This window comes from Motacilla alba, chromosome 4A (assembly GCF_015832195.1).
Source record: "Motacilla alba alba isolate MOTALB_02 chromosome 4A, Motacilla_alba_V1.0_pri, whole genome shotgun sequence".
Lineage (NCBI taxonomy): Eukaryota > Metazoa > Chordata > Aves > Passeriformes > Motacillidae > Motacilla > Motacilla alba.
Genome location: NC_052045.1, coordinates 14,116,455 through 14,135,725, shown reverse-complemented (window position 1 = coordinate 14,135,725; position 19,271 = coordinate 14,116,455). Strand labels below are relative to the sequence as shown.

At 63.1% G+C, this 19,271-nt stretch overlaps 2 protein-coding genes across 7 annotated transcripts; one reads left to right on the top strand and one right to left on the bottom strand.

The window, feature by feature from the left end:
* Positions 1–2,634: 2,634 nt before the first annotated feature.
* SHROOM4 (shroom family member 4) lies at positions 2,635–14,777 on the bottom strand. 6 transcript variants are annotated; one of them, XM_038122774.1, is made up of 10 exons: positions 14,564–14,777; positions 11,082–11,233; positions 9,832–9,963; positions 7,362–9,309; positions 7,102–7,163; positions 6,121–6,720; positions 5,453–5,875; positions 5,129–5,369; positions 4,340–4,612; positions 2,635–4,258 (listed from the first exon to the last, which is right to left on the bottom strand). In XM_038122774.1, the coding sequence occupies exons 1-10, from the start codon at positions 14,687–14,689 to the stop codon at positions 3,989–3,991; spliced, it is 4,227 nt and encodes a 1,408-aa protein (XP_037978702.1). In that variant the 5' UTR covers positions 14,690–14,777; the 3' UTR covers positions 2,635–3,988. The 6 variants fall into 6 exon arrangements, with proteins under 6 accessions (XP_037978702.1, XP_037978704.1, XP_037978703.1 ...); XM_038122776.1 differs by having other exon boundaries at positions 5,183–5,369; positions 14,564–14,776; XM_038122775.1 differs by lacking the exon at positions 14,564–14,777 and adding an exon at positions 13,981–14,530.
* Positions 14,778–17,614: 2,837 nt separating this feature from the next.
* BMP15 (bone morphogenetic protein 15) lies at positions 17,615–19,197 on the top strand. Its single transcript, XM_038122773.1, has 2 exons — positions 17,615–17,933; positions 18,422–19,197. Exons 1-2 carry the CDS (start codon positions 17,615–17,617, stop codon positions 19,195–19,197), a joined length of 1,095 nt encoding a protein of 364 aa, XP_037978701.1.
* The last annotated feature ends 74 nt before the right edge of the window (positions 19,198–19,271 follow it).

Here is a 19,271-nt window from a genome sequence, read left to right as displayed (position 1 = left end):
GGAAATCCATTCTCATGAGGGTGCTGAGGCACTGGCACAGGTTGCTCAGAGAAGCTGTGGCTGGCCTGTCTCTGGAAGTGTTCAATGCCAGGGTGGATAGGGCTTGGAGCAACCCGGCATCCCTGGAAGATGATCCCTGCCCTAACCCTAACCCTAACCCTAACCCTAACCCTAACCCTAACCCTAACCCTGCCCACAGCAGGGAGGGTTGGACAGAATGTCCTTCAATGATCCCTCCCACCCCAAACCTTTCAGTGATTCTGTGCGTGCATGCATGCAGATACCCCACAGAGTGTGCTTGCATAGAACATGCCCTGGACCATGTGTTGGAGCACTCACACATGCATGCACACAGGGGGGTGTGCTGCCAAACATCTAGGGAGAGAGGCTCCGGCCTCGCTTTCCATCCCACAGCGTCGCATAGGCCCCTGCGCTCATCTCTCACCCCCTGCTGCTCTGGGCTCTCCATGCTGGCAGAGCCCCATACCCCTTCCTTCCTGCAGGGCCACGTTGCCCCAGCGCAGGGACAGGAAGGGCTCTCTTCTCCCTTCCCAATGCATGGCTTTCCCTTTTGGGCTGTAATGGACTGTGGGAGTGAGGGGGGCCTACTATGGGGTTTGGACTTTTATGCTCCAGGATTCCCCATCTCCCACATGTGGCAGGGGTCTCTCATTAAAGCATCACTACCTGACATGTCCTCATCCTTCCCCAGCTCAGGTGTATGGGATATTGTAGGACAGATCTAGGATCTGTAAAATGGAGAGATCGTCACGATGGGGAGACAGACACCAGGGCCAGGGGCTACCCCACCTTTGTGAGTTCTGTTTGCAACTCTGGAGTCTCACTAAGGGATCCCCAGGACACCCCATGCCATGGCCACATCCAGCACTGAGGGTCCCTGTACCCAGCAACCCGGCCATGCCACCATGCCGCGGGCTATGACAGTCCTGCCTGGCAGCAGCTGGAGCTGCATGGAGGGGCAATGGGGTTCTGAATGGGTCACGGGGCACAGTTTCCCTGTGCCTGCAGTTACCCATATGCAAGGGCTTGCACAAGCAGCCCTATGAACACACACACATGTGCATGCATTCAAATGTGCACATCAGACATAGGATAAGTTCCCCTGTGTGTGTGTTCACCTGCACGTGCAGTCACCACTGGCACTTGTGTGCAGCAGCATAGAGCTGTGCCCTGTACACATGGGTTAACACATATGGCACGTGTTCAACTGTGTGAGCATGCGTGCTCAGAGGTGTGTGCATGCACTCACCCGTGTAAGAGTTCAGCTGTGTGCTCACATGTATGTGCACACATCCATCTGTGCGTACACGCTCACTTGTGCACACTGACGTGCGTATGCCCGCATCTCCTGCACAGCCGTAAGCTCGCACTCCACACGCTTCCGGCTGCTCGCCGACACGCTCCTATGTGTGAGCACGTGTGCGCCCCGCTGTGCGGGTGTGTACCCCACTGAGCACGTGTGCGCCCCGCTGTGCGGGTGTGTACCCCACTGAGCACGTGTGCGCCCCGCTGTGCGGCGTGTGCCCCACTGTGCGTGCCCCACGGTGCGGGTCTGTACCCCACTGTGCAGTGTATACCCTGCTGTGCGTGCCCCACTGTGTGGGTGTGTGCCCCGCTGTGCGGGTGTTTATACCCCGCTGTGTAGGACTGTACCCCGCTGTGCAGTGTATACCCCGCTGTGCGTGCCCCACTGTGTGGGTCTGTGCCCTGCTGTGCGGCCTGTGCCTCGCTGTGCGGTGTGTGCCCCGCTGTGCGGGTCTGTGCCCTGCCGTGCGGCGTGTGCCCCGCTGTGCGGTGTGTACCCCGCTGTGCGGGTGTTTATGCCCCGCTGTGCGGTGTGTGCCCCGCTGTGCGGTGTTTATGCCCCGCTGTGCGGGTGTTTATTCCCCGCTGTGCGGTGTTTATTCCCCGCTGTGCGGGTGTTTATGCCCCGCTGTGCGGGTGTTTATTCCCCGCTGTGCGGTGTTTATTCCCCGCTGTGCGGTGTTTATTCCCCGCTGTGCGGCCTGTGCCCTGCTCGCCCCCTGCCCTCAGGCTCGGCGCACGCGCTCACACCGGCGCGCCCCCGGGCCCCGTCCCGGCCCCGGTGCGCGCGCGCGCCCCTGCCCGCCCCCGCGCGCGTGCTCGCGCACACCTGCGCTCCCACGCCCGGCTGCACGCGCGCGCCCCGCCCGAGGAGTGGCGCCGCCCAGCGGCCGCCGCCGGCCCCGCGCCGCCCCGGGGCCGCCTGCGAGCGGCGAGCGGAGGAGGCCCCGGGAAGGCACCGGGCACCACCCTGCCGTACCGCGGCGAACCGGGGCACCCCGGAACACGCTCGGCAGCAGCAGCACGGCGACATTCCCCTGGGCACGGCCACCCCCTCCCCTGGGCTGCCCCAAAAGCTCTGGCAGGTATGCCCTGACAGATTCCAGGGAATACACTGTATCCACTGCCCAAGTGCTGTGATTCCTACGTGCATCCCGGAGGAGCACTTCAGGTGCCCCTTGTGCCACGGGGCCATTCGGCTCCCAAGAGCTTGCTAAGCCTTGGTTCATCCCAGCTGGACCAATTACCCCCTCCCTGCTCCGGTGCCACTTGCTGGGGCACAGGGACAAACCATGCAAGAGACAGTTGGAACAGAAGTGCAGCTCCTGCTGCTGCTTTACTGTGAGAGATACAATGGCATGCAGCAACATGCAGGCGCTGGCAGCTCCTCCAGCACAGGGCCCTGTGCAGGGCTGCTGAACCCACCAGGAGAGCAGCATGGCCCCCAAGGGGTGCAGTCTTTGGTCCTAGCAATGATCCTGGGGGTGGTTGAGATGGACGGAATGTTGAGGACCCCACTCCTGCCGGGCACCATCCCACAGTGCAGCCAGGCAGGTGTGAAGTGTAGTGTTTAACAGGCTAAAGGCTTGCCCCAGAGCAGGGCTAGCAGCACAGCGGGGCTGCTGCTGGAGCTCACAGGCAGGCACGGATGCTGCGTGAACCCTGGGCTGGGCTGTCCAGCTATGGGGCAACACCAAAGCGCTGCAGCCCACCTGCCTCCCCAAAACGTCTACCCTCCTGCCCCAAGCTCCTGCTGGTTGCATTAAACCCCTGTGCAAAATCAGTATGATGGCACCCGCTCATGCCATGGAGACAGGTAGACAGTGGCAGGGATGACATCTAAGTGCTCTTTGTGGCTGTTGCAGCAGAAAGGAGGGGACAGGTACCCCGTTTTGTCCTTAATGTGGTTTTTCCTCTATTAATCGCTCCTGGTGTTGAGCTAGAAGCTACAGGTGAGGGCTGGTTGAGGCTGGGTTGTCTCCATGCCCACAGCATTGGTGACAGAGAGTAGCGCAGGCCTCAGTGTATTTGTCCCAGCATCCCACGCCCTGGCAGGGTACCATCCCAAGACACAGGTACACAGCACCTGCAGGCACTCACCTCGGCCCCGTGGTGCCTCAGCCAGCAGGGAGTGGGTTAAGAACCCGCTGGCTGGGGCCATTGTTTCTGACACAATGAGGAGGAAGAGGATGCTGGGGCTGAAATTCCTTCAGCTCCCCCCGGACAGATGGACAGGGCCAACAGACATGACAACGGGTGAGCACGGTTTAACCCTTTCAGGTGCTGCATGAATAGTAGCTGGGGGATGTTTAAGGCACGTGGTGCAGCACCAGATACAAGACAAGCACTGGTGTCCAGGACAAGTTGGAGGGACCTCATGGGCACAGAAAGACCCATGAGAGTGGTGGTAGCATCCATCCATCCGGTCTTGCTGGGCCACAGGCTCATGAGTGGCCAGAGCCCATGACAGCTCTGTGGCACAACAACCCCGGTCAGCACCTGGACTGGCAACCCCCTCCCCTGCTTGGTAAATCAGAAAAATAAATAAAAGGCAGGGGCTGGACAGATGAACAGGCACAGGGAGAATCCACAAGGGGCTGGATCCTCTTTGGCAGCAATCTGGGATCACAGCCAGGATCCCAGAGGGAGACTGGGTAGGGGACTAACAGTCCTTGGAGGCCTGGCCAAGGCTCTCACGCAGGCACCTGAGCTGTTCCTGGCCCAGCTTGATCTTCTCTTCCAGCTCCCTCTGCTCAGCAATGAGGGCCGACTTCATCTTGACGAAGTGCTGGTAGTCCTGGAGGTGCTCGGCGGGCAGGTACCGTGCCACCATGGCACCCACGGCCTCCTCGCGCCGCCCCACGTGCTCCTTCAGCTCTTTGGCATCCTCCAGCTGTGCCACCAGCAGCCGCTGCTTCTCCCGCAGGGCCAGCTGTGGGAAAGACAACTGGCGTTGGCAGGGCATCCCGCAGCCCACAGCCTCATGGGTGAGGGTCTCCTCCCCCATGCCCACCTTGTCCTCAGCAGGGGCGTGCGGACCAAGGCTGCCCAGGGCCGTTTCCACCCGGGCCAGGCGACCCGAGAGGGAGAGCAGGAGGTTGACCACCTTGTCCAGGTCACCCACAAAGAGGCGGTACTTGTCGAACTCCCCTGGGGTGCAGAGGGCTTGCAGGCGAGCAGCCACATCTTCACCCAGCGCCCCGTTGGCACTGATGTCCTCCTGCAGCCCCCGCTGTGCCTCCTGCAGCACCACCAGCTTGCGGCTCAGACTCTCGATCAGCTGCAGCTGCCGGAGCAAAGGGGTCAGGGCTAACTGGGGCCACTCCCCACGGGATCAGGGGACTGGCACAGAGGTGTAGGGGCGCTGTGCTGGGGCTGACAGTACACAAGAACATTGTGGTACCCCGGGTTCCCATGAGCTACTGGCAATTCCCAGCCCCCACAAGAATCTGTCAATGTCTCAGAGTCCATGTTCACCTAATGGATGCCCCCGGAACCTGTGCATATCTGGGAGCATCCCAGCCCCTGCAAACATCAAGGATCTGGAGATGCTGCTGGTCCCCACGAGCATCTGGTGACACTCCCAGGTCCTGCAAGCACCTGACAATGCCCCTGGTCCTTGCAGACACCTGGCAATGTCCCAGCCCCGTATGAGTATATGGTAATATTCCTGGTACCCGCAAGCGTCCAGCAATTACCCCCAAGCCCATGAGTGCCTGGTGATGTCCCCAGCTCCCAGGAGCAACCAGTGATGCCTCAGTCCCTGTGAGCATGCAGAAATGCACCCAGTCTCCATGAGCACCTGGCCAGGGCAGTGGGGAACCACGAGGGAATTGTCCCCAGCAGTGTCTTGTACCTTCTTTTCCACCAGCTCATGGTCCACCTCCTCCTCCTCATCCTCTGAGCTCCCCTCCACTACCTCCGGCAGCGCCTTTACCTTGTTGAGCGGCTCAGTTTTGCCCGCTGCAACACCATAGTGCACTGGGAAGGAACTGGAGCTGGCAGCACTCCTGGGAGGCAGCAGGATGGGCTCAAAACCTTGCCTGGGGAGACAGAGATACAGCGATAAGCACTCGGGGGTGTCAGCTTGTCCTTGGTACGGGGCCCGGTGCCGTGATAGCCCTACCTGTCCTGTGCCAGCGCCTCCAGGTGCCAGTCTTGCTGGAGACACTTCCGCCAGGCCTGTCGCTCCCCTGCCACCAGCAGCTCACCCATCACCTCAGTGCCGGTGCCAGGGGAAGCCAAGGGGGCCGGGACGCTGGCCAGGGAACGGTCCCTGACAGTCACGTCCCACGGCCGTTCCTCGGAGTCCATGCAGCGGGGCTGGGGCCAGCTGCCCTGGCAGCTCACCCCCTCCACTGCCCCAGAACTGGGCTTAAGTGCCTCTGGCAGGGCAGGGCCAGAGCCACAATGCAGGGACAGGGAGCACTCACCCGCCCCACAGGGACTGGCACGGCCCTGCCCCTGGTTCTGGATGAGCCTTTGGGGCTGCTCCTCCATCTCCCCCGACCGCTTCATCTTTGTCCGCTTCTCCCCGGCTCCCGACACCCTGTCAACATGCACCCAGGGCATGTCAGCTCCCCAGCTCCCCTGCCCACCCGTGCGGGCAGGGACACTCAGGGCTACGGCCATGCCAGGGAAAGAGGTCAGGGACAGGGACACCCCACAACACAAAAAACCCCCACAGGGTGCTCTGAGGTTTAGGATGCTCTGATACAGGGTACAAGGGCCCACATAGGGCCCCTCATGTGTCCCGCTTTCTCACTCCCACCCCCATGCCATGGCACCACTTGCCTGCAAATGTCAGCGTTGGCAGCATCGGGCCCAGGAGTCCTGCGGAGTGATCTGGGGGCCTCAGGTCGGGGCCAGGCACCTGATGGAGCAGGGGGGCAAGCAGTGTGCCCCCAGGACTGGCCTTTCTGCTCCCCCGTGAGGCTCTGTGACCGCTCCCTCACTGCCTCAGCAATGCTGCGGATTGGCATTGGGGCAGCAGAGAAGGCAGATCCATGCCCAGCACCATCTGGTGGGTGCTGGGATGCCCGCCGCTGCCTGTACTTCTCCCAGTTGGGCGGAGGTGGGCGGGGAGGTGGGGGACCCTTCTTTTTGGGGATGTTGGGAGGGTCCAGCTTGGCACGGAAAAGGTCCTTCTGGTCACAGCCCCAGGGGCTGGAAGGTTCCAGGTTGAGATGGCTCTCAGAGAAGGCTCTGCCCCTTAGTGGGCGGTGCAGCGGATCCGGGGGGCTCTCAGGGGTGTGGGCCAGGCGGTCACTATCCCACAAGAGGTCATGCGTGGATGTGGCCCGGTAGCAGGGTGGCCACTCTGGCTCGGTGCTCTCAAGGCAGGTGTGGAACGGGCCAAGCCTTGGGAAACTTGGTGTGTAGCTGGAGAGCTCACTAGGAAGAGAAGGAGGCACCCATCCTCCCATACACAGTCACCCATCTGGCAGTTCAGGCCCATTTCATGCCCTGCCTCATTTACCCCAGCTAGTCATCCAGTCACACTGATAAGCTGGGCACAGTTCCCCAGAGATGGCCCCAGACCTCTGGGGAAGGGTAAGGAGGGACCACCTTTGCTGGTAGATCCCTCTTCACACACCCTTGCCCTGCGTGCCCCCCCTCCTGCCTCAAAGGGCACCACGCCAAGGATGGCCAAGGAAATATGGGAGGCACTTTCTACATCCCCAGCCAAAATCATGGCAGTCCCCACATGCCCCGGCGGAGGTCCCCACTGAGTGGCACACACATCTCAGCACCGTGGCACTTGCATGGGCTCACCTGATGGACTGGCTGACTTTCCTGGTTATTGCAGGTGGTTCCCACTCATCCTGAGGAAATTCCTGTGTGAGGGGGAAGGCAGTGTGAAATCCATCCCCCAGCACCTCTGTCTCATCCCCATTCAGGCGCAGAAGACTTGCAGGCAGTCTGCAGGGTCAATGGGGGAACAGTACCCCACACCCCAACCCAGGGTCATGGTCCAGGGGTGCAAGGGAGTGTCAGTGCTGCTCCCCAGCACAGTCCCACAGGGCATTACTCACTGGGACGAAAGCTCTCCGGGGGGGCCAGGCATCACTCTCCTCTCGCCCAGGATGGGTAGCCGGGTAGCAGCAGTCAGGGCAGCGCACCCAGGACACAGGGTGACAGCGGCATGTGTGGCCACGGGGCGGTGGTGGCGGGCACGGGTCCCCTCCACAGCAGCGGCAGGGCTCAGGGCGCAGGGGAACCCCATAGGGATAGGAGAAGCCCCGCAGGTAATCCAGCTCTCCCGGCCTCGCCAGTGGCTTGTAACAGTGGGGCTGCTCCCGGCAGCACTCAGCATAGGGGCCAGCAGAGCCAGGGCGGCTGGGTGAGGACGGGCTGTAGGGCTGGTCCACAGAGAGGCGGCGGACATCCCGGTGCTCAGGGCCAGGGGGCTGGAAGGTGCTGGGATCACCTGCTGGCGGCTTGCTGTGCCGGGGTGGTGCCAGCCGGCTGCTCTCCTCAAAGAACCGGCGGCGGTCGGCGAAGGGCAGCAGGACTGCTTCGTCGCTGCCCTGCGGTGGGGAGCTGCGGGCCGCCGGGCCCTGGCTGTAGCCCTCCAGTTCACTGCGGCTGGGCGAGTGCTGCGGCTGCAGCTTGCCTTCCGGGGACCAGTGCCAGCGGCCCCTGGCTGTCGGCACCACACGCTCAGGGGACAGGGGCCCTTTAGGGGCCGGCACCGGGTCAGGGGTGGGGATGCCCCGGTCTGCAGAGCGGCCAGAGTTCCTGCTCTCCTCACTCGGTGCGGGGCTGAGACACTCAGGCAGGGCAGGGTGCCGCTCTGCCAGTACGCTGCCCTCTGAGGGCTCCTCAGTTTCCTCCACTGGCTCCTCACTGGCTGGAGGTGCACCAGGAGCCCGGCTCTTCTGCAGCTGGGCCTTGCGCCGCTGGATCTCGTTGCGCAGGCTGGTGGCAAAGCGGTCGCTGCGGCGGCGCATCTGAGCAGAGCGGTGGGCAGGACCCCCAGCCCGCCGGGCCCCTCCCCGGCTCTCCTCCTCCGCTGGCCCCTCAGCGCTGAGTACTGGGCTAGCCCCCTGGCCATCCGGCCCGCAGGCTTGCTGCAGCTCAGGGCAGCAGCGGCAGGGCGGCTGGCGGCAGCAAGGCTCTGGGCAGTGCGGGGGATCCTGGGCAGCCCCTGTGGTTCCCCCTCGGCTGCCCTCAGGATGCAGCGGGGACAAGGTCCAGCGTTGCCCGCTGGGGGCTGGCGAGGCTCGCCCGCTGTTGGTGCCCAGCTGGAGGGAGCGGAACTGGGAGGCCAGCAGTTGCTCGGGAGCGCTGTGACGGTGCGACACGTGGCCCTTGAGAGGGGACAGCAACGGGTTGTCACCTGCCGTCGTGGCATCAGGCACTTGGTGCATGCTGTCATCCAGGTACGGCTGGTTGTCAGACTCCATGCTCTGCCTCAGGAGTGGCTCAGCTGGGCAACGGTCCGGATGGGAGCTCAGCATGTAATACTGGTCGGCAGAGAGACAGTCCTTCATGGCGTATGGCGCCGGTTTCCTCCTGCCCACTACTTCTGCCTCCCCATCCCGTTGGCAGAGGAAGGTGTCAGAGATCCACCGGCCCTTGGCATGCAGCATGTCCGCTGACACTGATGCCTGGCACCTGTCCCCTCTGCCACCTGGGGCTGCTCGCAGGCTGTCCCTCCTGACAGGGGGCTGGGGGGGCACGGGTGCCCGCCAGGCCTCAGGGTGCCAGCTGGCAGATGGCTCAGCCCCTGTGGTCAGGTAGCGCCTGTCAGGGGCTTTGCAGGGGCCTTGGAGGCTGGAATCAATGGACACGGCCTCTTCAGGACGGAGAGAGAGGGCGCAGTCAGAGGCGATGGAGCTGGCAGAGAAGGAGCTGTAGGCCGAGTCCCGCTTGCTGTGGTACATGCCCTGGTCAACGGGTGAGGGGTCTCCTTCATAGCAGGCCTGGCTGGGATGGTCCAGGCTCTCCATGCTCCCGATGGAGCTGCTCCGGTCAGTGCTGCAGTGCCAGGACAGTGGGTTCCACTGCAGGGACAGCTTGCTGCTGCCTAGCCCCACGTCAGTGTTACAGGCACCTGCTGCCCCTCATGCAGCTCCACAGAGATCCCAAGGAGCCCATCCCCCCCCATACACCCTCCCTGGGACAACAGAGCACAAGGCAGCACTACTCCACCCTGCCCTTCAGCCCCGGGTTGGGGCCACCACCAAGGTTGCCTGGCACTGGCAAGGGGAACAGGCACAAGGAACACAGGGTGTGTGTGACTCCAGCCACTCGAGACCTCTCAGCTCTGGCAGCCGGGGCAGTGGGACTAAGCAGCTCCTGGCTGTCTCCAGCAGAGCCACCGCCCCTTCCTGCCGGGAGCCGGGAGTAAACAGCCAGGGGAAAGGGTAGTGCAGGATGAGGAGGGATGCCTGAAAGGAGCGTGGGAGCCCCTATGCCACCCCCACTGCCACAACCCAAGAGAGTGTCCCATCTGCCCTCTCCCCTTGCCCAGTCTCATAACTGCCCCCAGGGTCTCACCTGACATCACACCCCGAAGGCCAGGAGAGGCTGAAGGCATCAGCCGGGCAGTGCATGGTGGGGACGTCTGGGCGGCTTTCGGCAAGTTTGGCCACGTGCCAGGAATGGGGCCGGAAGACGGGCACGCTCCTCCTGCCAAGAGCAACAGCGGGAAAGGACAAGAATGGGGAGGAAGCCAGGCCAAGGAACCGGGGCTGAAGTCACTTCCTACGGCGTTTCCTGTCCCCCCCAGGCCAGCGCCCGCCCAAAGGGGATGGCAGCAAGGAGGGTCCTGTCCTGCAAGCACCCGGCACTGGACAAGGGGATCTCACAGCTCACCCAGCTGGCCAGGGCCCCCCAGACTGCAGCATCCCTGTTGCTGCATTAACAGGAGACCGAGGACATGGCCCCTGCATAGCCCATAGGCAATGACCTGAGCAGGGCAAGTGTCTCTGCTGGGACTGGATTTGCTCCACCAAGGGACACTGGGGCCACATCTGTCTCCACCGCAAGCCTGACCTTCCCCCTTGTTCTTTTGTCCCTCAGTATTTTCAGCAAGCACCAGCCACGTCATGTCCCTGGGAAGGGTCTGTGCTGGTCCCTGTCCCACCCCTCACAGCATCCACAAGAGTCTCCAGCCCCCCCAGCAAATGCCACTGCACAGACATGGTCAGAAGCCACCTCCTGTACCTCCCAACTGCCAAGTGCTGCCACAACATCTACTGACCGGATGAGAGCGGCAAGCTGTGAGGTCAGCACAGGGACTTCCCAGAACCCCCAAACTCACCATGGATGATGCTGAGCCCCAGCACAGTCCCGTGGGACCCCTGCCCCTTGGGCAGTGCCCTTGCGCCGTCCCTGCCCCTGAGTGCTGCTGGAGCTGGAGTCAGTCAGGATGCAGCCAGGGAATGGATGCAGTTGGAGGGGCTGGGGGGGAAGGGACTGCAAGGCCCAGCCCTGCCTCTCCTTCCTTTCCCAGGCAAGCAGGCAGGCAGGAGGCAGGCAGGCAGGCAGGAAGGGAGAGGAGCGGCAACGCTTGAGGATACCGCCCAGCGAGGGGGTGGTGAGCCCAATGCACTGCCCTGGCTCTGCTGGATGCGGAACCCCCACTTAGCGGGAGCGCTGACAGCAGCAAAGGGGCTGCTCCCCACCCTGTCCCAGCAAGGGGCACCTCCAAGCTGGAGACAAGGGCACCTCCAGGATCCTGCCAGTCCCCCAGGCAGGTAAAGCCCCACTGGCCCTCCCCGTGTCCCTTCCACAACACTGCCAACCTGCGAACAACCATCTTCAGAGTGCGGTAGGAGCCCTTGATGAGGATGAGAGCCTCCTGGCGGGATCCGTACAGTGGCGTCCCACTGATGTTCACCAGCTCATCGCCTGGCTGCAGCCGGCGGGACAGTGCAGCCTTGCCCCCATCCTCCACCTGGGTGACAGAGAGGGGCATCAAGGGGGGCACAGCCCCCAGAATATCCCAGGGGATGTTCCATGGCCGCTGCGTGTCGGGGAGAAAGAGGCTTCAGAGAGGGTGCCTGAGCCCCAGGGACCACAGAGGGATCTGTGGGGCCAGGCTCTCCCCCTTCTCTGGTCACATGAATTTCTGAGCAAGGGCATCAGGGAGGGGAGAGAAAGAAAAATGTCCCATCCCAGCAGATTCTCTCGCAGGCAGCACAAGGGCCCTTTGTCCGGCATGGATGCCAGCCCCCTGCTGCTGCTTCCAACCCTACATTGAGCCTGTCTGGGCACCCGGGGTGATTTTGATGCCCAAAGGATGCCATCCCACCCTATGTGCACATAGGAGACAACAGCAGGGGAAGCGCTAAGCCCTGGCACGTGCCTACCCTCCCTGATACCCATGGCCAAAATGAACCTGGCACCCTGTATTGCTGTGCTTAGAGGAAGTATAGCCATGGAGCTGCCAGCACATGAGATTCTGGCCCATGCCCTCTGCCCTAGCTGGTAGGTGCAGTCCTGGCAGCCCTGGGACAAGCAGCACACAGCTGGGCTAGGCAGTGCCCATTGCCACTACTGATCTCTGCCCATCCTGCCACTGCAATCGCCAGGGATTGTGAAGTCCACACCACAGGGCTGGCAAGCAACTGGAGCTGCTTCTGCATGGTGGCAGTAGCACAGATCATGTAGTACCTGGGGTGCCTCATGCCCAGCGTGGATGTGGCAAGACCCTATAGCCACCCGCAGGGCAGAGCTAACCTGGCTCCCTTCTGGGGCTCCTGCACCCACCCTGACCATGGGCTCTTCACCCTGCCCAGTTGCTCCCAGGCCTGGCCAGGGAATGGGCTCTGCTCACTGTGCCTGCAGGACCAGTCTGGGCAGCAGCCAGGCCCCAGTGCCAGGGAGCACACATGGCTTCCTAGCAGGTCAGTCATTGTGCATGTGCCCCTGGGCACCACTTTCCAGCCCTAATGCTGTGCAGGGCTCAGGGGGCATTCCACTACCCCTGGACAAAATGTCACCTTAGGAGGGAGAAAGGCAGGGGCAGCCAAGCCTCCTACCCAGTGCACCACTGCCCCACGGCTTTGCCTGGCACAGCTGTGCCCAGAACCAACAGCTCTCCCATTTTTCCAGGGATCTTAGCACCGCAATGCCATACCCAGGCTGGGCACAGCCCAATGTGCCTGTCTGTGCAGGCAGGCTGCCCTCCTACCCAGATGTCAGCCATGGGGCTGCCTTCCTGGCAGGGGACCCTGACTGTCTGCGAGGGCTCCCAGTCCTGCCATGCAGTCGGTGGAGCACCTGGGTTTACCCCCTGCCATGCTGCTGCCCACCACCGGGCACCAGCAGAGCGTGCAAGGCAGGCTGCACCTTCACCTCAGTCCTCTGTCCAGACACGTGCCCACCAGTCCTGCCTGCCACCGCCATGGGGAGGAGGTGAAAGGTGTCCCCGCTTGCTGCAGGACACCACCAGGTCTGCACCCATGTCTGGACCATCACACGCACTAGGATGAACAGGCTCAGCCCTGGCATCACTCACCAGGAGCTAAATTTGGCACAAACAGCCCCTTGTTTGCCTTCGCCACCAGTGAACTCAGCACTGGCAGCCAAACGGCACTGCCTGCTGCTCTGCCTGGCTGAGCCAGCCCAGGACACTTCCCAAACACCATCCCTGGAGTTCACCCTGGGCCCTAATGGTAGGCACCAGATGGCTCACGGGAATGTCTGCCTGTCTAAGAAGAAACTTGTCTTAGGAATCACAACCAGAACAGTGCCAGAGCTGTGCTCATCCTGCGCCACACCAACCTCCCTCCTTGCCCCCGACGTGCTCAGGGAAGCCTGTGCCGGAGGGCGTTTGCAGCCCCATGGAAGGCTTATGATCGCGTGTGAGCACCGCCGTGGGACTCTGCCACAGAAAGGGATCCTGCCCGGAGTGGGCTCAGAGGCCAAACTCTGTCACCGAGTGCGGGGACGCCCTTCCTCTTTCCGGCCCGCGCCCCCAGCGCCACAGGGGAGGGCCGCCCCCTCTCCGCACACACCTCGGCCGGCCGCAGCGGCGGAGCGGTGACCCCGGGGGACCCTCCCCGAATGCACAAAGCGCTGAACAAGCCCCTTTTGTCTGCCGAGCACACGCGGTGGCGGCGTGTCCGTGGGAGCGCGGGGGCCGATACCCCGCGGCCCTCAAGCCAATCCCCTTCTCCAAAGCGGTGAGGAACATCCCCTCCTCCGGCAGCCGGCGGCCCCCGGGGACCCATCACCCCGAAGGGCAGCAGCGAGTGGGGACGCGGGCAGTTACTCCCTCGGCGCCCGGCTCCCCACCCGCCGGCGGTGCCACCTCAGGGCGCAGAGCTGGGACCGGAGCCACTTTTCCAGCTCCCCCAGCCAGACCGCGCTGGCCGCGTCCCGCCGAGGGCGTGGAACGGCCCGGGGGCGCAGTCGGCCCGGCTCGAGGCAGGGAGCAGCCCCGGGGCCGCCAGCCCGGCCCGCCGCACCCCGGCTCAGCAGGACGGCGACACCGGGCGGGCAGGCGGCCAAATCGTCCGGCGACAGGGCCCCGTCCGGGCTCCCCGGAGGGGTGGCTATTGGAGTTCCCCTGGCCGCTGCCCTGCTCCTTGCGGGTCTCCCCGCGAGTGTCCCCGCGGAGCGATGCGCTGGCGGGGGCCGCGGGAATCGGTGACCCTCTGTGTGGCGACACGTCGGGGCCGCAGGGGTCACCCTCACCGTTTGCTCCCGGCTGCGGCCGGGCTCCGCTCGGCATCGCACCCCGGCGCCAACCCCGTCCCGGGCACGGTCCTCCCCTGCGTTCCAGGGGTGCCGGGGCATGACGGGACGGACTCTGCTTCCCCCACCGTGGCCCTAAACGTCCCCGCAGAGTCCGGTGCCCGGAACGCCCGTGGGCGCGGCACCGACGGATGGGCACACAGGGGGCTGACCTCCCCCGGCTACAGCCCGCGGGACGGGACCGGGAAAGACGCGAGGGGGAATGTAGGGGCCGCCCCCGACGCCAGCCCAACGGATGTGCCAGAGGAATTTCTTCCTGCCGCCGGGCCCGGGCTGTCCCTCCGCCCCTCTCGCTCTCACTCTTCACCGCGACTCTGAGTGGAGGGCCGCGGAGATCGTGGGTGCGAGCGGCCGTCCCCGTCCCGCCGCGCCAGGACACGAGACCCCGCGGCCGGGGCTCCCCGCACCCCCGACGCCGCCGCGCCCCGGGTGTCCTCCGATCTCCCGCGCCCCGCCACGGGCGGGAGGCCCCTCGCGGGGGGATGTCGCGGAGCCCACGCGGGACTCTGCCGGCGATTCCTACCTTGGAGACGATGAGGGGCTCGCCGTGCTCTAGCCCGCCGCGCAGCGTGAAGCCCCAGGGCGCGCCCCCCTGCAGCTGCACATGCACGTACTGGGGGGCGCCGGGCCGGCCCTCGGCCCGCTCCATGGCGGCTACAGCTACGGCCCCATCCCGGCCCGGCCCCGAGCTGTGGAGGAAATGACACCCCCGCCCGCCCGGGCTGAGCGGCGCGGGGCGAGTGCGGGGCGGGGCCGCTCCGCACCGGGACTGCTCCGCCGCCGCCAATGAGGCGCGGGGGGACGGCGGCGGCCGGTACGGCACGGCTCAGCACAGCTCGTGGCATGGCTCTGCACACAATGGCACAGCGCAGCACCTTTCTACTCAGTACCTTGGCATGCCATCCTTCAGCCCAGGGACCTGAAGTGAGCTGCTTGGCCCATCTTGGTGCAGCCCAGCCGGTGTATTTCAATTCGGTCCAGCTCAACCCAGCATGGCATGATATGGAAGGCTGGCAGACCTCAGTGCGGCACGATACATCGCAGCTCAGCTCAGCGTGGGATGGCAGGGGGGGCAGCACGGGTTAACTGGCCCAGCATGGCTCAGCCTGGCATGCCTTGGTGCCTGGGTTGGCACATTCTGGCTTGTCTCAGCTCAGTTCAACATGACACAGGGCTGGCAAAGTTAAGTTTGGTACAGCACAGAACAACCAGGGGCCTCATCTGGCTTAGCTCCACTTAGCCTGGCCCAATTTCGTTCAGTGCAGTTCAGCTTGGTTGACTTGGACAAGCAGGGCTGGCAGAGTTCAGCTCAGCAGAGCCTGGCTTGGCTTGACTTAGCTTGACCGTGCACAGGTTCAGCTCAAAATGACCCAGGTGGGTTCAGCACAATATGGTGCCACCAGGAACGCACACCAATAGGGACTGCTCAGCACAGCTTAGCCTGGCATGGTGGCAGTTCAACAGCACTCAGGTGGGTACGAGGGGGTGGCAGTGGGGTGATGCAGCCCCCCTGGCTCCCCACCACGTAGCCACACTGGCGCCCAAGCTCCATTGCCTGCAGGCCAGCACATGCTGCTGGCTCCTGTCTGACCTGGCCATGTCAGCCCCCAACCTGTCCATATCCTGCCGGGCACCTTAGGGCATGCCTGGCAGTTTGGCCGTTTTTCACCTTTGTCTTTTCCCTGCTAGGCCCAGGAGAGGCAGCTGTACCGCTTGGGGGAAATTGAGGCAGGGGGAAGAGCCGGCGATGGCAGCCAGGGATGGTGGGAGTGGATCGGCATGGATTCCCGGGGGAACCCGAGAGTCCTGCTCCACCCCTTCCCGCCTGGGGCCACGACTCTTACTCATCTCCTTCCCAGACAACCGGCTTGGAAAGCTCTGCTCTGCAAGCAGCGCCTGCAGCCCTGGTTGCCTGCCACGGCCTGGGAGGGTCAGCTTGCAGTGCCAGGCTGGTTCATTCCCAGTGCTGGAAGGGTCTCAAGTTTTTCTTGGTAGTCCCTCTCCACAAGCACCCGTCTTGAACTCTGCCTGCTGCCTGTGCAGCCCAGCTGCAACCAGACCAGTACAGCCAGAGTGTCACAGGGCACAGGGTAGAGTGGTACCTGGGCTATTTGTAGTGCTAGAGCACACCCAGGAGAGAAGCATAGCTCCCCCCCATACAGCCTTGACATGTCCACCACTGACATGTCCACCACCCTGACCTCACCTGCTTCGTAATGCCCCCAAATCATGACTGGCTGCTGCCATGCCCAGACCTTTCCCAACCTTCACTGGCTCGTCTGCCCCTTGTGTGCTTTCCCAAATGAGTAACAAGGACTGCCTGGCCAGGCAAGAGGGCTCTTGTGCCCTGGCTCTTCACATGGCCCATAGCACATTTAGCACCACACACACCCCCACACAGCCCTCCCAGCCCTTAGCACTGTGCCCAGCTGGCACCAAGAAAGGTGGGCAGCAGACACCAGTACAATCCCTCCAGCTCTCCCCATGTCCCTATGCCTGCATCAGTGATTCCCAACCAGTGTGCTCACCCCCTGGCCACTTCCATTCCAGCAGGAGAGCAACACTATATACTGTGGGTCTGGGCACAACACCAGGGGCTCTGGAGGTGGGACTGGCTGCAGCTGCCCACACCACACTGTAGTGTGCCCGTGGGCCTTTCCCAGGCAAGCACTGTCCCCAGGATGGAAAGTGGCTTGAGTGGCCCATGCCAGCGAGAGGATGAGCATCATGCTCACCTCTCGGCTTTGAGCAGGTGCTGGCAGAAACACCTGGAAACTGGTCAAGGTAGGCAAAGTTGCGGGCATGCTGATGGTGGCAGGATGATGCCTACAGTGGGGTACTGCGGGCTTACCCAGACATACTTAGGGTCAGGGTCTTAGTGCCAGCTGGATAGAGTGAGGCACTGGGCAACCTGGCTGTGCTGCGGGGCTGTTGGGGAGCAGAACTCCAGGCTCTGTGCCTGCTTGGGGCAGTGCGGACCAGCATGCAGCAATGGGCACAAAGGTGATGAGCTGCTGATGGAGAGTCAGCACAGAGGGGAGGGAACTGGAGGGACTCTCATCGCATGAAAGCACCCTCTCAGGCTCTGTCTGGCCCCACTCCCCTGGGACCCAGGGAACTCCTGCCTCTTTAAAACCTGATTGAGTCCATGCCTTTAAAATGGGCCTGGGAAAGGACCTCCTACTCCGTAGGAGGAGGCTGAGCCAGGAGCAGGTGGATTGAGTGAGCTGGTTCTCCCACTCCACCCCACTCCCCTACCCCAGCATCTTTACAGCTCCCATAGCCAGGCTCTGTTGGGCTAGCTTTGCTCCTGGTCTGGATTTTAGTCTGGAATTTGTACCCCTTTTTGCATACAGAGTCCCGCCACATTTCTGTTCCTGTGCCAAGCTGAAGCCGCTGGTGTGGTTGTCCTGTCTTGATAGGAGCTGGAAGCCCCCGGGATCCTTTTGCTGGTGCCCACAGTCAGCTCTGCCTCTCAAATGAGGAGAAGCATGACTGCAGGTTCTCCCTAATTTTTCTGCTGGCCAGCCCCACCTTGTCTCTCTTACCTGCTCCCTCCCGACACTCACCTATCATGGCTGTGCCCTACCCTTTCACCAGCCTCCTCCTTCTCCTTGTTGTGCCCCTTTCCCAGGCTGCAAACCAGTCCACACTGCCCCTTGGCTCCCTGCCTGCTGTCCCCACCCTGCCCCTCCTGCAGGCCCTGCAAACGCGGGCTCCCGGCAGCCCGGGCTGGCAGGTGGGGCCAGCCAGCGGGCAGCCCCTGCGCTACATGCTGAATCTGTACCGGCGTGCCGCTGACCGCGAAGGCCGACCCCGCCGCAGCCGCAGCCTGGGCACCAACACCGTCCGCCTGGTGCAGGCCAGTTCCCATGGTGGCCAGCCCTGGGCAGGTAAGGAACCGGCGAGCACTGAGGATGGTATGGGCGCTTAGCAGAGCTAGCAGGGTGGGCTTCAGCTCTGAAGGCGAGGTCTCTTGCCTGCTTCCTTCCCCCTCTCTACAGTGTCCTGGCTGGGGTTGCTCTTGGCCATGGGGTTCCACTTGGCAGGAGTCCAAGGCTCTGCCCCAGGGGTGAGATGGGCAAATGCACAGCTGGCCCTTGTGTGCCCTTCTCTCCTTCCCATTCTGCCTGATGCTCTGCCAGGCTAATGGTGTTAGTGGAGAGGATGGGAAATGTTACAGACTCTTTGCCCTTCATGCCACCAGCAAGCCTTGGCTCATGGCTTCTCTTTGCTGCAGCTTCTGCCTTGTGCTGGGGCAGATGGCTGTCACAGGCTCTGCTGAGCTGTGTGGGGCTGTGGCTGCACCATGAGAGAAAGGGGTGCTGCACAGTGCCTCCTGCACTGTGCTAACAGGGTACTGGTCACTGCTTCCCTGCAGGTCGCTGGTACTTGCAGGCCCTCACCTACCACATGGAGGGCCAGCCAGAGGTTGAGCACCTCCTCAGAGCTACTGTGGTCTACCTGCCCAGTCTGTCACTGGCCCACGGTCGCCTTCTCTGTGCTCTGGAGCTAGTGATGGCTGGCAAGGCACCCAGAGTGCTGCTCAGCCCTACTGCCCGTCCCCGCCATGGCTGGGCCGAAGTTGACGTCACCCCTTACCTGGTGCTGGGGAACAGCAGCGTGGGGAGCCTGGCACTGCGGCACGTCTGCGTGCGTGCTGGCCGAGCAGGAGGTCACGTTGCCCCCGTGGCCCCTGGCCACCCTTTCCTCCTTCTCTACCTTAACGATACCCAGGCAGGGTTGGCACCTCTGGCAGCAGAGCCCCACCGACACCGACGTGATACAGGGACATTGGCTCATGACCTGCCCAAGTACCTGCGGGAGCAGGGAGGGGAGAAGAGTGACTGTTCCCTCCGCCCCTTCCCTGTCAGTTTTGCACAGCTGGGCTGGGACCACTGGATCATTGCTCCTCACCGCTACAACCCACGCTACTGCAAGGGCACCTGTCCCCACCTGCTCCGCTATGACTTCCACGCACCCAACCATGCTGTGGTGCAGAGTTTTGTTCATCAGCTTGTGGATGCCAACGTGCCCCGGCCCTCCTGTGTGCCCTATCGCTACAGCCCCATCAGTGTCCTCATGATCGAGCGCAATGGAGGCATACTGTATAAGGAGTACGAGAATATGATTGCAGAGTCCTGCACTTGCCGGTAATTTCCACTGCCCCAGCACATCACCCCTGGGCTCTGCCTCTTCCTGCAGATCTGGACTTTAGGGTTTATCTTGCT